Raw genomic sequence first — 16,179 nt, 5'->3', positions numbered from 1 at the left:
AATATTTATTGTGTATCTCTTACTAAGCAAAAATAGCGAGCATCCTTTGAATTCCTTGTTGAAAACTAAAGCAAATATACAAAGCGAAGAGCGAGCGGAGAGAAATTACAAAGTAACATTGAACGATACAAAAAACATGAACCTCAGCACTCCTGCATCCTACACAAATGTAACAAAATGCTAAAAAAAAGATAACCCTAAACAAATCCTAGCGAATCAAACGAAGTAAGCGAAGAAGGCAGAGAGCGAAGAAAGCGAAGAGAACCAGTGAGAAAGCAGAGAAAGCAGTCAGCGAAAGCAAAAGCAAAAGCGCCCCTCCCCCCTTTTCGAAAGTACAAATTGTTTTTATTGTGAGAGGATCTTTTATCGAAACAAAGTTGAAATGGCAAACTGACCGATAATTATCGATTAGTGTCGATAGGCAGGAAAAGTCTGAAGACCACACCGCGAATTCTGTTCGATCCATAGTTTCAGCCCAACTTTGCTTCCAAAAACCAACCGAAAACCAAACCAAAAAAATATATGTAAAATTAATATTAACTCGGAGAAAGCTATCCCGTAGAAGCTTATCGAATATCGTCTATCGATAACAACAGCAATAATCCTTTGCCAGCCTCTCTAAGCTAACACACACACTAAAACACCTAGACACTCACACCACACCCTCATCATTCATTTACACTCATCATTGGCATTAAATCATCAACATATAAAAAAAAATTGAAAAAAAAAACGAAAAAATAATTCTAGACACACACATACAAACATATATTGTACTCCCCACATTTAGCACTTAACACATTCATACATAAATCACTCATGATATGCGTATTTGTCTCTATTTATAATAACAATAATAATAAAATAATAATATACGAAATATGTAACATTTACTATATACTACTTTATGAATCGATTACACTTCTAATTATATATCTAAATATATATATATATATATTTTGTATAAGCGATCGGGTTGGATCGATCCAGCAAACTCTCAAAGAACACAAAGAATCTTTCAATAAAGCGCGACCATTGTCGCTTATAATCATCAAGAACATCGTCAATTGTTATTTATTGGATGGGTGGGCTATGCGTGTAACTATTTATCATATATATATATATATACATATATATATATATATATATATAAATATCATAGCTTTATATCAAGCTTTACAGTTGCCACAAATCTTTTCGGCAATTCATGAAGCAACCAAAGACAACGTCTCTAAAAGTTCCTAAAACTTATGATTTTTTAGTTGTGTATTAATTTTACTTATTTAATAACGAAAATCTTTCGCGGTTTTATTACTACAAATAAAGTGTCATAACATAACATAAAACTAAACACAAGATGAAGGGTAACTGAAAAAAATACTTTCCATTTTATTTTTGAAAACAAATTGGGTGATTTAAAGAATTCTGATTTTCTATAGACCAATTGGTTTTGTCTTAATAGAAAGGGCCAAGTTTGGATTGATGTGTGGCATCCAGTAAGTGCCCCCTTGGGGCTGAATCACTTTATTTTCAGGGCTGATGGGGGTGTGTGGTCGATTACCACCAATCCCCTATAATCGGAGCTCAAGTCCAGCTGTGGCAGTTCAATTAGCGGCTTTGAAGCAGCCACCGAGTACCTGCCCGGCTTTCTAATTAACTTCGCCGGAGGGTTGAGGGGATTTGGGGGATATGGCCACAGCTGTACTATGTTCGCTGAGTGGCAATATGGAATCCAATTTCAGCTCGGCAACAAAATTGCACTCAAAAGGAGTTTGGTGCTCCCTCTTACTGGCACACACAATGTACAAATTCAATTGCATCTAATGCACTTCATGCGTCTTCTAAGTCGAGAATCCCCATATTCCCTACCAAATCCTCATACCATCCAGTTTTGCACTTTCCCGCAGACGTGTCTGCGTGTGAAGTTTAAGCTGTTTGGCCGCGGGGACGAAATGCAAGGGTTCGCCCCCAAGTCGCCCAAGGATGTGTGTGCCCAGCGAGTCAAGGAGCTGAAAGCGGAAATCAAACACGAGGCGAGGATTGCTCGCTTCTTAGCCCGCAGATGAGCGTTTGGATCGTGGCCGGGGTAGGACTCCTTTGTCCGATTAGCAGGGAAGTTACACTGAACGAAAGTCCCAGTTCCGGAAGTCAGAAATATATATTATTTTAATATCAATCGTTATTTATGCTCAAAGATTTCCTATACAATCGTAAAGATTTACTCTTTAATAAAAAATTAATTATGCAATAAATTTACTAACTTAAACTTACTATTTAGCCTACAGCTAAATAGAGTCATAACAACTTTAAAAAGCCATTGAAAATTTAATGTTTAAACTAAACCTTTATCCATTCGTAAGTATGTTTAAAAAATTCTTTATCTAAAGGTTTGTAGCTTTATGTCAATACTTATATTAGTTAAAAATAATGACTATTTTACTCCTAATAAAATTTGATATTTTAAAACAGCATTTCAAATAAGATTCAGAGTTTACAGATCGTGCTCTATATATATACATATATAGATCTTTGTAAATTCCACAGAAGCTCCAGAAATTGATTACTAGTAACAAAATATTTGTTTATGTTATTAGCCCCATTTTATATTTTCGATAAAGTTTATCTCAGTGCATAAACGTTTCCTCCTCGAGTGCTTCGTGTCACGCCGACTTGGGGAGGTTGGGAACTGTGAGTTCGTGGTTCAGGCCACTCCCTTTCAGCTCAAAGCTCTTGGTTGCAGCTGTGGCTCTGGCTTTGGCTCCAGGTCCTGACTGCAGGGTTTGGCATAAAAGGCGGAGGTAACGTGGCCAGCATGGCAAATATTTAACGCAAACAATGCGCTTAAATCAAAAGCGAGCCATGTCTGCGGCATAACTGCGCGTGAGGCAGACAGGCGGGGGCTATCCCCTACTTGTGTCCTTACACCACATCTATTTAACCTCACACGTTGCAGGTCCTTTTTTATGTCCTGCTGCTGATGCTGGCTCTGGCTCTTTAGTTTTAATGCCCCAAGTCCGAGGCTGCGGAGGAGCATGCAAATCAGCTTTTTATTCGACTGGCCTCCCAACTGGATGAACCTTCCCCCACATTTAGATCCTGATCCCAATCCCGATCCCAACCTGGGTGCATAAGTTCGCCACGGAATGACCCTCTGGGGAAATTCATAGTTGATACTTGTGGCCATTGAACTGTTCGAGGGTAAAAAGTCAGAGGGACAGACCATAAACACTACAGACGATAACACAAGTTACACGGCACTGTTAAAAAGTTTAAATTTATTCTCCAAAGAAAATCTAAAAGTTAGAAATTATTTTCGGAAAATCCACATTTAATTAACCTAATCAGTATCTATCTTGAATTGCCTAAATTTGTTTTTCAAAATATTTTGTAAATTTTAAATGTTAGATTATAGTAGAACTTTTCTAAATAAATTTTAGCTTAATTTAGTATTTTATTCTATTAACGGGAAACAGCACAGTATTTATAAAACTATTATCATAATTCAGCTTTTTATTTTCCTTCTAGGAATAAGATTTTTCCAGTTTTTTTGCTCAGTGCACGGGACTCGACCTAATCTTTATCTTTGCCATGTCAAGCCAAAGTTTGTGGCCCAAAACTTTGGCTGTTCCCTTGTGCCAATGAAAGTGGTCAGTTAAAAAATGAAACCCCCCCTCCAACAGTCCCCTTTGAAGATGCCCAAGTAAGACAAAGAGAAGCGAACTATAGCGAAAGTAATATGTCTGGGGCATGCATAATTACCAAACTTTGCGGCCGGGGCACATAAGTCATACTTCTGCCTGGCCAGTTGGACAAGAGTCCTGCGTCAGGATTTATTTTAATATCGGAGGGGGGGGGAAGAAGGTGGGCTGCAAATTAAACACGACACTGCGTCGTTATCTTTATAAATCAAAGGGAATTACAAGCCCATTTCTCAACCCCCTGAATATCCAGCCCACATGTGAATGCCGCAAATTCTGGAAATTGTTGCAAACCCTTTCGGCAAACAGCTCAAAGGATTCTGCTGCCCCATCTCCGCTCCGTTTGTGGACATATTTTTAATGATTTATTTCCAATTTAAGCAAGATTTCGTACTTAAGATGCTCTGCCTAATGGCCGTTGGCAGCCACCACCCCCAGGACGCAAGGTCAGTGGTCACCCGGTTTCCCATTGGAATTCCCCCAGATGAAAGGGTGCAGCCTTTTTCCTTTTCCTTTCCATTTCCCTTCGCTTCCTTTTCTGGCAGTGTGCTAATATGCAAATCCAATTTATTGCACTGTACTCCCCTCCTCTTTAGGTTTCCTGTACTACACAGAAAGAAATTTAACGAGATATTAAATAAGATTGTTTTAAAATGTATGTTGTAAGATTTATATTGAGCAACCGTTTGGATTTACATTTTCATGTTTATGGCAAAAGGTTAATCTTAAAATTAAAAAAAATTGTTCAGTCTTAGAAATTTAAATTTAGTTAAATATCGTTTATTAAATCTTTTGACAAAATTAAAGGTTTTTTAATCATATTAATAATGGTTTGGTTAGCTTTATTTTTTTTTTTATTTATCTTTTTTTTTCAGTGCTGCCTGGTTGTCCTTGCGCTGGGCGTGAGTTATACGAATCCTTTTTATCTCGACTGTCGCCTGGCGTGCGTCGGGCGCATAAATCTTGTATAAGTTCGCTCCTTGGCAAGGAGTCAATATGCTAAATCAGCAGAATCCTTTCTCCCCGTAAGGATTCTGGTCGGAAGGATGTTTGGACAGCTGCTAAGACATTTCAATAACGCTGCGAGCCGAAGCTGAGAGATTTTAAGGCGACAATGGTTCCTTGCCTGGATGCCCCTCGAATTTTCCTGACCGATGTTTGTTGAATTTTAATCATTTGCGTGATGCAGCCTCAAGTTGAGTATGGGTACCTACAACTTGATCGAGAGCGAGAGTTGGGGAAAGTGAATCAAAGGATGCAGACAGGTTGAGGGTGGATTGTGTTTGAATTTGAAAGCGAAGAAAGTGCAAAGACCTTAAGGATACGCTAACCACTTTTCCCTTCAACTCTGGCAAAATATTTATCCAAACAAAGTGACTGAGAGAATGCAAATTGACTGGAAATCCCAATAACCAATAAATCCCAATAACCACATAAGCTTGCAAGCTTAAAATACACTTGCGGTTTCACAGTTAGTAATAAATTGAAAAACGCGTTTATTTTGGAAATATTATTAAATCACTTTACTAAATCTAGAATAAGTAGGTATTTTTTAAAAAACATATTTAAAACGAGTAATTAAGACAAAAACATATCTGTACTAAAAAAATGTTAAGTTCGTGCAATAAATAGTGAAAAGTGTTAAAAATAAGTGCAACAATCAAAATATACTTTTGGATTTCTTTAAAAAACTCTTGTAACATTTTTATAAAATAAAAAATGTGGATTTCGATAACCATAAAGACCATCATCGTTATTAAAATTTCTTCGATCCGGGTACTTGATCCTATTCTCACAATCCCATTAGCTCGCTTAACTTTTTCAACCGGTTTTAAAGGATTTCCCGGGGGCTACGCCTGTCACTCCTCAATGGGCGCCCAGAGATTTATGGTGGGAACAGCAAACAAGCGGGGAAAGTGGAAAATAATCGGAGAGAAAGCAGTGGAGTTCAGATGAGTGAAAGACAAAGGAACTATCCGGACATAAATCATACCCCGGCGGCAGGCGGCGAATGTCCTGCAGCGCTGACTGCCTGCCACTTGAAGTCAAAACCGGTTCGGTTTGGTTAGGTTCGGTTTGATTCAGGATCCTAAATGCAGACAGGACATTCCATTTTCCAATTCTCATTTCCATTTCCATTTCATGCCTATTGTCCTGTTCAGCGTTGCAAATTTGTCAGCGAACGAGGAACAGGACAAATGTCAGCGCGATAAGCGTGCAGGCACTTTTATCTAAAGGATATACGCAGGATGAATCGCTTGCACGTCTCGCCCCGAAATATTTCACTACCAAATTGGCTGGCTATCTCTACGCACTCCCAAAAATAATATGGAAAGAACTCTTATATACGACTTGAAAATACCAGATATTTCAAAGTTTGTAGCCAACAAAATTGCAGTTCTGTGAAAGGTTGTGTTATTTCGAATCGTCATAAGATTGGTAAAATAATAAAATTAATCTAAATATTATATTATTTAGCCACTTTTTCCTTTTATAAAATCATATTTTCAAGCAACACAGCTAACATTTTAGTTAATGAATAAAATATTCATTCAAATGTCGTAAGAGCATCTTCGTTTTGCTATACCACTAGAAGGAACACAGGGAACTCCATCTTTTCTAAAAAATAACTTTCACAAAAAATGCAATAAAAATCATTGGCAAATTGGTCAAGAGGCGTGAACAAAAGTTTGCCTCCGTTAGCCAAGATTGATAGTCGGTCCAAATGTCACGCTTTATTTGTATGCTGGACACACCACCCAGAAAACTCCGCCTTCTTTCCTTCCTTCTTTTGGTCAATCGAACGAATTGCGCTTAAATATTTGCGGCGCTTATCAGAAAAATTTGCGGGCCATTGTGGAATCGGATTGATGCAATTTTAAATCCGCAACGAACAAGGACATCTGCTCAAATATTAGCTTATAGAATTGTTTAAAATGCCAGGCACTAACCCATTCACTCTGGTCACGCTCCGAAAACGGAAAATCTGGATGGAGGCCAGGAAACCCAAGCACTGTCTTTTGACAGTTGCCACAATTTATCATAATTCAATGCATGGCATGTCCTGTCAATCACTCGAATCGACATGGACATCGAAAGGGTGATTCGAGCACACATTAGCCCCCGGGCAGGGGGTGAATCAGGCCGATGGTTGTGGACATTTTTACAAGTGACTTATGAATTATTCTTTCTACTTGTTCCTGTCCATCCAGTAAATCCCACACAGAGAAAATCATTTCATAAGTAAAAACATTTCTACATGTTTGATTTATAATATCATTGAAAAAGTTTTCTATATCGTAGGCTCTTTCGATTTCTTTTACAAAAGGTTACAAAAAATTTTTTTTTTGATTTGAATTTATTTATTTTTGATTTAGGAATTAAAAAAAACTTTTTTCTTTGTGCAGTCTTCGTCTCGCTTAACTTCCTCTTTATGGTTGGCTTTTTGTGTTTTCAAATCAGATTAAGCTGGGAAAGGGGTTAAGGGTACAGGGTTATCCTTAGCGGGAGGTGACTACATGAAAGGGTCAATAATGGGACTCGAGGCGGAGACGTTTATCAAACGGAATATGCTATGCGAGCAAACCATTAGACACTGCCCACTGATGGACAGGCGAGACGTGATCCCAGATACGGCTCATCAAGTGCATTGTCATGGGACAATAAAGGGTTAATAGGCTAACTGAGGGATTGTAATATTATCTTCTTAGCAAGCTGATTTTATAGGATGTTAGAAAAAATTAGACAAAAGAGGATCTTGGCATTAAGTGTATCAATTGAACGGGGTATCAAATATTCTGCACTTTTTGGGAATCCTTAGGGACCTTTGTAATCCAGATAGTTTTATCTTAATAAATCCAGCCTGGGGAGGAAACATTTTTTTAATAACAAAAATGAAATCTAAAACTCAAAGATATCCCCTGGCCATTATTTATTTTAATTTTGTATAGTATTAATTATACAATTTAAATCTAACTAAGCATTGTAGAAATAAACTTGAGTTTTTAGTTTTTAGGTCCTATAAATTAGCCAACATTAAACCAAAAAACGAATGACATTCTGTTTTAGACAGATGAAGGCGTCAGAAACAAATTTTGCATATTTTATAAGGGGTTACATCATACAATTTACTAAAATTTGACCAAATATTTTTATTTTAAACTGTTCAAGAATTTGTTTACGAGTTCAACGAGGTATGACACTCCATGATTCAAACTGATTTGTCGGAGTTTTGGCTTCTTTCGGGGTGACTTTTTAAAACATTTATTGCAAATCTTTTCAAAAGAAAACAACATCCAAAGCGTTGCATCATCTGAAAAAAAAGCTCCCCTCATATCCATGAATTTATCTGAAATATTACCCCATTAAAAGTAAAGGACATTATAATTCTTCCGTTACATATATTATTTATTTATTTAAGAACTTGCTCGTCTAATTGACAGAAAAATATAAAGATATAGGATGTATTAAATGAGTTGTGCTTAAGTGTCCTCCTATGCGAATAATCGATTCCACTTAAACCTAGGCGAAATCTCGGCGTTTGCATAATGCAGAGCCCCCTCCCGAGGTGTACGGAAAATCACAACTCAAAGAACCTAATTGTATAATATAAGCCTTCTCGCGTGCAGTGATAAGAAACAATAGATGTGGAATTTTGCTGTACTGGTTTTGAGGATCGCAGTCGAACAGATAATTTATTGGCCAGTCAAAGAGTTTTTTGTTGACTTGGTGGTGATTTACTGACGGACCCTCGGGAAAGGCTAACAGATAACAGAACACTTTATAAAGTCGACTGGCTGATAATTTAGATGCGTGACTGGGCGCTGCTCCACAATATCTCAACCTTCTTACAAGGTCTTGTCGAAGAGGAACTCGCCAAGCTCGCCTTGGGAGACCATCATCTTCTTGAGGGTGGTAAGCTTGCCGGCCAGCTCGCGCTGTCCATGGAGCTGCTCCTCCAGATAGACACCGGTCAGGTAGTCCACCAAATGGTAATGGTTGTAGGGCTTGCCCTCGCAGGTCTGGATCAGCTTGCGGATGGAGCGGGTGACCTTTGATCTCCAGGTCGAGGGCATCCTGCAAAGCGCTGGCGCCATCGGTCCACTCCTGCTTGGACACAGTCTGCGGGGGATTCACCGGGATTAGCTGGTTTCCGGATTTAAAGGGGTTTTCTTGACTTACCGGTACGTTGATCAGATCGCTGACTCCTTCGGTCAACTGACCGCGCATGGACAGATACTCCACCAGCTTGGAACCGTGCTCACGCTCCTCCTTAGCGGCCTTGAAGAAGTGCTCCGCGAATCCGGGGCGGTTGACAGTGTCTCGGGAGAAGTAGGCGCCCATGGCCAGGTACTGGTAGGAGGCATTGATCTCCTCCTGGATCTGGTTGCGCATGCCCTTGAGGCAGGCGTCCTTCATGTCCACCCAATCCTTGGTAATTTCGGGCACCTCGAGGGAGCCTGTAAAGGTATTTGGTTAGGATTAGTCGGAGGTTAGTGAAAAATAATAAACCAGGCTTAAGTCCAATTTAACTAGCTCTAAAAATGTAAGATGCGTAAATTATTTGTATCGTTTGTATATTACACTAAAATTTGTAGGCAACTTTGAAGAAATTTTAAACTTTAACCTTTTTTTTTAAATAATTAAGAATATAATTTTAAAAATAAAGTTATTTAGATATTGTTTTGTCATATATTCGAACTTTAGGTTGATAGCAACAAAACAACTAAAGAATGATTTTAAAGTTTACCCATAATAAATGAAACAAATGAAAACTTCTCAAAGCAATATTTTTTAAAACATAAATTGAATTCGACTTAACCAAGGGTCCTGGGAAATTCCAAAGCTTATAGAAACCTTTGCACCCCTGATCTTGACATTCGTCATTGCTTGGTTTTTGTTTTTGCGTTTTTGCCTCTTTCACCAGATCTTTCGCGAAACTTTTGCTTTCTTTCTTGGCTGGGGGAGGCGGGGTTATTGCATTTAAGAGGGCGTTATTGCATAAAAATTTGAAATTTGGCTTGAAATGCCGTTATTCTAGGAGAAGGGGACCGTGCGCAAAACTGCATTCTCTCTTTTATTCTCTCTTTTTGTAACTGCAGTGGTAACGTGCGCAGTTCTCTCTCCGCCATAGTAACGGCATTTGTTTTGGTGTGGTGCCGTGTGCAAATAGCACGCTTAATCATTACATCTCCCTCGTACTTCTAAAGCCGTGTGCAAGAGAGCTTGGAATGGACTTGGAATTGTAGCAACAACAAGGGTCAGGGTGCTTTTATTATAATATTATTCATGGAAATGAAAGCGAAATTCGCATATTTTAATTATGGAAATTTGTTTTTAAAAACTGGTTTGCATTTCCCCAAAAGCGTAACGGAAGTATCAATAATTTTTAAATCAACTGGTTTGGTTACTCAAGTAAAGAGAGTAAAAAAAAAAAACAGCTAAGAGAGCCCGCGCATGCTCTCTTTACCACACGCATTACAACTGTTTCTGCTCTTTGCGTATTGCGTCGAAATTTATTGTTTTTTTCCTCTGACCTGCCTTTGTTTTGTTTGAAATTGGTTGATATTATTTGTAAATAGTACTTACACTTGAAGTCTCCATAGGCCTGGGCCACCACGGCCAACAGAAGCAGGCTAGCGATTAATTTCACCATCTTTGATCGTCGAATGGAAGTCTTTAGCACGAAATCACAGAACAAATTTGTTTGTCACTTTAGTTTGTTTTGCTTGAAATGCACAAATGAGAATGAGGCGACTCGAGTTGGGCTGATTTGTTAAATAGGCCTCTCTCTTTATCGAAATCGAAATCTAGCTGCCTTTACACACACTGGCACAGAAGGCGTCGCCTGCTTCAATTTGATGGGCTTTGATTGGGATTATTTTAAATTCTCGAATGGTCTCCAGTACCTTCTGGTTGACAGCGTAATCTGTTTTTCAGTAGAGCTAATGCTTTGCTTTGTGTTGTGTGATGGGGAACTCGAAAGCGAACTGTCGCTCCAAACGGCGCACAAAACACTTTTAAGCGCGTTCGCTCTTGATTTTTACTTGTGTGTGTGAGTGGGAGAGTGTGCACGGTTATCTTTCCAACATGTCGCCTTTTCTTTGTTAAGCGTTTAAATGGCTGATAATTGAATATTCCCGATGATAGACGCACTTAATTTTATACACACGTCCTCACTGTGGCTATTGCAGTATTAAAACTCGGGTTTCCTACTCAGATAATCGCAAAAATAGTCTAATGCAATATGGCCGCTCTTTTGAGCTCTGCGTCAGCTGTTCTTTGTTTTTGTTTTGGCTGCAGGAGAGCAACACGTCATGGGTTGCCAGGCGGTTTAATTTTCGTCTGATTTTCGGCTGACAATTTAATTCTTTTTCTACCGAGTTGTTTGTCACGTTCGTCGAGGGGATCAATCAGTAACTTTGATAACTACTAAATATGGCGACGGCGCTGTTGGTGTCGTTTGCAAGGCTCCATAAATGACACTTGATAAGGGGGATATGTGCTATGAAAAACATACAAATGATGTAACATTGGGAAAACCCTTTAAAACGACATTAATATATTTTATTGTCCATTTTAGCAGAATCATATCAATTTTGTTCCACTAAAAATTAGTACAAACTTGGCGATCCTAATTTGTATAAGGTGCTTCTAGATAAGCAAATTATAGCAATAAAAATTTTTTCTTAATGTTACAAAAGTTTGCACTTTCTGCCTGTTACAGGTTTTTATTTCAATGTGGGGCTATATGGGAATTTAACTCGAACATTCTAAACATAATTAATTGTTTAGTTTTTAATTTTATTTTAAAGGGTTCGTGTGCCTCTGAAAGTAGGTCGAAAGAATTTATAAAATATCAAATCTTCGTTTCATACTGATAAAGATCTTAAGAAACCATTTGAAACCTGCAACCATACAAAGGAGCAAAGTGCAGCGTCAATTTTTTTCACACGTTGGCAACCCTGCCGTGAGTCACTCTCCAGGCGGCCACAAAAACAACACTATAGCGGCCATATTGCCGTTTCCAAGATGGAATGACAACGAAATCCCCGCACTGAGCGCAAATCGACAAATGCCCATGCACTCTCTCCAAAAACCCACAAACACGCACACACACAGCCTTATCGATCGCATAGAAAGAGACGAACGCGACGCTATAAACAGCACTCGATTTTCTGAGTTCCAACAAGCAACACATAAAGCAGCGTTATAAGCTAAAGTAAAGTAAAGTAAAGCACATTGCAGACACTTGAAGTGAGTTTAGTTAATTTACTGGCTAGTTAGTGAGTGTTTTGTGAAAAGAATCTGAAACGAAATTGCTCGAAAACAAAATACAAAAAACAGAAAACATTGAAAAACGAAAACAAACCATTGGTGGTGGTTGTGTTGCGAAAAAAACGAAGAGAGGGGGGGCGAGAAATTTCAAGAAAACTCTACGACGCAAAAGGCGAATTTCCAAGCCAAACGAAAACAAAAGGGGCGGTTTACCAATTGTCACTTATTGTGAAACTAATTTTCATTGTTTTTGCATTTCGATTTTGATTTTAATTTACAGTAATCAGCCGTGAAAATGAAACTGTTCGTTGCACTCGCTCTCTTCGCGGGCCTCAGCTCTATTGCCTTGGCCAAGAATGAAGAGTACTGTCAGAACACGGTGGTCACCGCGTGCTCTTCGTCAACCTTCTCCGGTGAGTAAAGAGAACGCTCTGAGAGAGAGCATGGGTGAAGAGAACCTAATTTTTGTTCGTGTGTTGTTGCTTTTTGTATCTTTATAAAATAATAAACAAGCGCTCACTGGCTTTTTCACAGGAAAAAGTAAGTTTAAAGTAGATTAGATGTTTTGGAAAAAAATGATATACCATTCTGCAATGTTCAAGTTTATGTTCAACAAATTGTAATGCCGAGCTCCAGGCCCTTCCTAGTGGTCGCACTTAAAAACTTTAATAAATATTGACAATTTAATTTTTTTTTTTTTTGATACTTTCTCATTTGATTGGCTTCTAATTTTCTTATTTTATTATTTATTATGCATTGTATTGATTGATAGTTAATATTTTTACTGCTTCCTAGGGGAAGGGGAAAAACTTCCTTAAAATGTTTCTTCCCGTCTCATAGATTAATAGACTGTAATGATTTTTTTTGTTTCCCCTCTTTCTATAGGCAACTCCATTTGTAATGCCCGTTTCGCTGGCATAGACCATGTGGAGCCCGAGGTCCAGGCCTACATCAACTCCCAGTTGACAAAGTCGTACGATTATCTGTTGCTGGCCACCCACTTCAACTCGTACCAGAAGAACCGCCCCGGCTTCCAGAAGCTGTACCAGGGTCTCTCGGACCGTTCCTTTGACGACAGCATTGCCCTGATCAAGCAGGTGACCCGCAGGGGAGGAGTTGTGGACTTCAACACCCGTCACGAGTCTCCGGCCTCGGTGAGCACCAAGCGCAACACTCTGGAGGTCGATGAACTGCACTCCCTGGCTCTGGCTTTGGACAACGAGAAGCAGCTGGCCTCTGGAGCTACCCACGTTCACTCCCGTGCCACCCACGCCACCGATGCCGACCGGGATCCCGAGCTGGCCCACTACATCGAGGAGAACTTCCTGGGCAAGCAGGCCGAGACTGTGCGCAAGCTTTCTGGTTATGCCAACGACCTCGCCAAGCTGATGAAGGTTCCGGACCCATCCCTGTCCGTCTACCTGTTCGACGAGTACCTGCAGAAGCAGTAAATCGTGGAGACTTCTTCCTCCCTCTACTCCTACACTATTCCCTCAAAATTGCTCTCATCCTCCCGCAAAAATATCGCACTTTAATTCCCTTATAAATTAATTTGTTCCCTTGGTTTGTTCACCAATAAATCGCAGTGCAGTAGCAGCATTATCAAAGCAGCCAAAAATGAATGATTTACACACCCGGTTTCCCAAGTTCACCTTAATTTACCAGCACATCAGATTGTGATAATGTTATCATAAATAAGTTAGCAAGTTCGCCCCAGCAAATGTATCTTAAGCATGTACGTTACCGCTTGAACAAATAAACACAACAAAGTAACTAAATATGAACTAGTAATACAACAGATTGTTTGCCTCTGTGATAAGGTTTGGGTTTTCGAAATGGATCTGGTTTTGTAGGCGGTCCTCATTGCGGGGCGTCTGTTTGTGTTTTTCTTCTCCGAGTGCTGATAGCTGGCAATGTACTTTGGATACCACATGGAACAATGAAACTCACAATGGCGAAAACTACCCAGATTTGCGATTACAAAGGGTGTAAAGTTCCAGAATGTTGTCGTTTATTCGGAAATCTTTAAACCGTAGATCGTTGGACTTATTTTTATTTATTTTCCGTAAACTTAAGGGAGCTTCGGTGATAAACATAGTTCTTTTCCACAAGTGTAATGATGAAGTTCCAATTTTTGTGACTTAAGATTTAAAAACAACTCTAAAAAATTTATAAAATTGCATAGCAACAAATTGTTGCACAATTCTGTGACCTAAGCTTATTTATATGTCAAAATAAATTACACTAATAGTAAAATGGGAAAGTAAAAATAAATATTTGTCTATTGAATTCAACATTTTATGCATATAAAATTATATGACTTAATATTAAAATATTTTAACTAATGTGGAAAATATTAGGTTCAAAGAAGTTTATATTTGACATAAACGAATTTTGTTTAAGTTAAATATGGTTTAAGTTTAAATAAAATTTTCAGATACTAAAACCAATTCTCAAAAATATTATAATGAAAAATTTTGAAAAATTGTATTTTTTATATTTAAAATGATGAAAGGGTTGAAAATCAAAGCGAAAAATATTTAAATACATAATAGTATGACAAATTTATAAATATAAATCTCTATAAAAACTGAGTTTCAACCATGTTCAAAAGATGAACCAAGGATCTTCTTTGTATTACTCATATATTTAAGAAATTATAAATATTACTTTATAGCATTTGACAACGTAAATTGATGGTAAAGAGTGTGAAGTCATTCAGACCAGTCATTATCTGGGGGGATCTTGGAGGCTTAAAGGAGTCCCACAATCTTATCAGTGATATACTCCTCTGCCTGATAATCTAGGGCCACGTTTGTTCAATTGGTTGCTATTCCACGAAAGATTCTCTCTTCGAGCTTATCGATCGTCTGGTGCACACGGCTGTGCTGTTCCGTCCGGAAAAAGTTCCGGCTGAATGGGGGCTGGGCGCCATCTTGGCAGCCTGCTGACTAAGTCGGAACCTTTAATGACGTGGATGTCACATTGTTACGTAAAGCGATGCAATCTCATAGACGCGCAGATGGTTTTTATTGTCCGCTTTATTTGCATCGCAGTTTTCTTATCACCTTCAGCTCTCTTTTCACTTCCCTGACCTACTCGAATTGTGTAAATAATTGAGTATAATCGTTAAAATAGACAAATATAAACAATATATAAAATATACAGGCTATTTTAAAATTAAACATGAATATGATTTATTTGTTAAAAGATTCGTTTTCTAATTTCATATATATAGTAAGTGTTTTTATGCAAATCTAAAAATATATTTTTAATCAGCTAGCCTTTCTTGTGGTTAACCATAGAACCTTAAAAAGTTTTAATAAACAGATGTAGTTTCAATTTGTAAATTTCGGTTGAACTAAAACTTTCTTTTATCACTTTTGTTAGCGTTTGATTTTTTTCTTGGAAGACATTCTAGAGCATTGTGCTTATTATATGTGACTATGGATTTCAGCCACGCATCAGGGCAATTTATCAATTAGCGACGCCCATTCAATGAGGACTGTGCTCATATCGCCGAACATCCGGATACGGTCCACTAGCACGTGAAATGAACGTCAATTTGCCATTTTAATGCCGCCATAACTACTCCGGTGGCTTGGGGTCAGGGGTCATCAAATCGCAGCACCCGTATCTGTGGCATAATGCGAATCCGTGTAACTGCGTGCTCTTATGTAATTAGAATATGACAACCATAAGGGAAAACTCCATTCGGGATCATAACAGTTAGGACCGAATGAGATTGAAGTGAGTTGATGTGGTGGGGTGCTACAAAGTGGTTCTTCAGTATCTCCGACTGCGTGCAGTGGTCATTAAATAATAATCCACTTAATATTAATTGCCCTGATTTGCAGATGAATGCTGCCTCAATGATTTTCGTTATGCCCTCAAAGCACACATAGAAAAAAGAAAACATAAATATTTACTTTCGTATATTATTTGTTGCTATTTATAAACAATTATTTTGAAAATTTAAACAAAATCATTACAAGTTAAAAATAAACATAAAATTAAATAGTTTTTAAACCAGGTTAATTCAGGTTAATATATTTAAACTACTCATTCCAATTTTAGAAAACTCTTAAAAAAAAATATTCAAATCAAATTTTGAAATGGTCAAGTTTTATTTTTGTATAATTATACAATATTTTCCTCTGTGTAGATAGCCAAAAAAGTATGAAAGAGGGTTGGCTAATTGCGG

The 16,179-nt window shown here is 38.2% G+C and overlaps 2 protein-coding genes across 3 annotated transcripts; one reads left to right on the top strand and one right to left on the bottom strand.

Moving 5' to 3' along the window:
• Positions 1–8,345: 8,345 nt before the first annotated feature.
• LOC128252804 (ferritin subunit) lies at positions 8,346–10,926 on the bottom strand. The gene is given in 5 exon segments (XM_052980881.1): positions 8,346–8,752; positions 8,754–8,819; positions 8,880–9,157; positions 9,555–9,656; positions 10,287–10,926. Coding segments are annotated over 5 exon segments (720 nt in total). The 5' UTR covers positions 10,354–10,926; the 3' UTR covers positions 8,346–8,545.
• Positions 10,927–11,794: 868 nt separating this feature from the next.
• On the top strand, positions 11,795–13,753 carry LOC128252805 (ferritin heavy chain). 2 transcript variants are annotated; one of them, XM_052980896.1, is made up of 4 exons: positions 11,795–11,954; positions 12,256–12,388; positions 12,489–12,515; positions 12,861–13,753. In XM_052980896.1, exons 2-4 carry the CDS (start codon positions 12,271–12,273, stop codon positions 13,424–13,426), a joined length of 711 nt encoding a protein of 236 aa, XP_052836856.1. In that variant the 5' UTR covers positions 11,795–11,954; positions 12,256–12,270; the 3' UTR covers positions 13,427–13,753. The 2 variants fall into 2 exon arrangements, with proteins under 2 accessions (XP_052836856.1, XP_052836865.1); XM_052980905.1 differs by lacking the exon at positions 12,489–12,515.
• Positions 13,754–16,179: the final 2,426 nt, after the last annotated feature.

This window comes from Drosophila gunungcola, chromosome 3R (genome assembly GCF_025200985.1).
Source record: "Drosophila gunungcola strain Sukarami chromosome 3R, Dgunungcola_SK_2, whole genome shotgun sequence".
Taxonomy (NCBI): Eukaryota; Metazoa; Arthropoda; class Insecta; order Diptera; family Drosophilidae; genus Drosophila; species Drosophila gunungcola.
The sequence above is the reverse complement of the archived record's forward strand: the minus strand, read 5'-3'. Positions and strand labels throughout refer to the sequence as shown.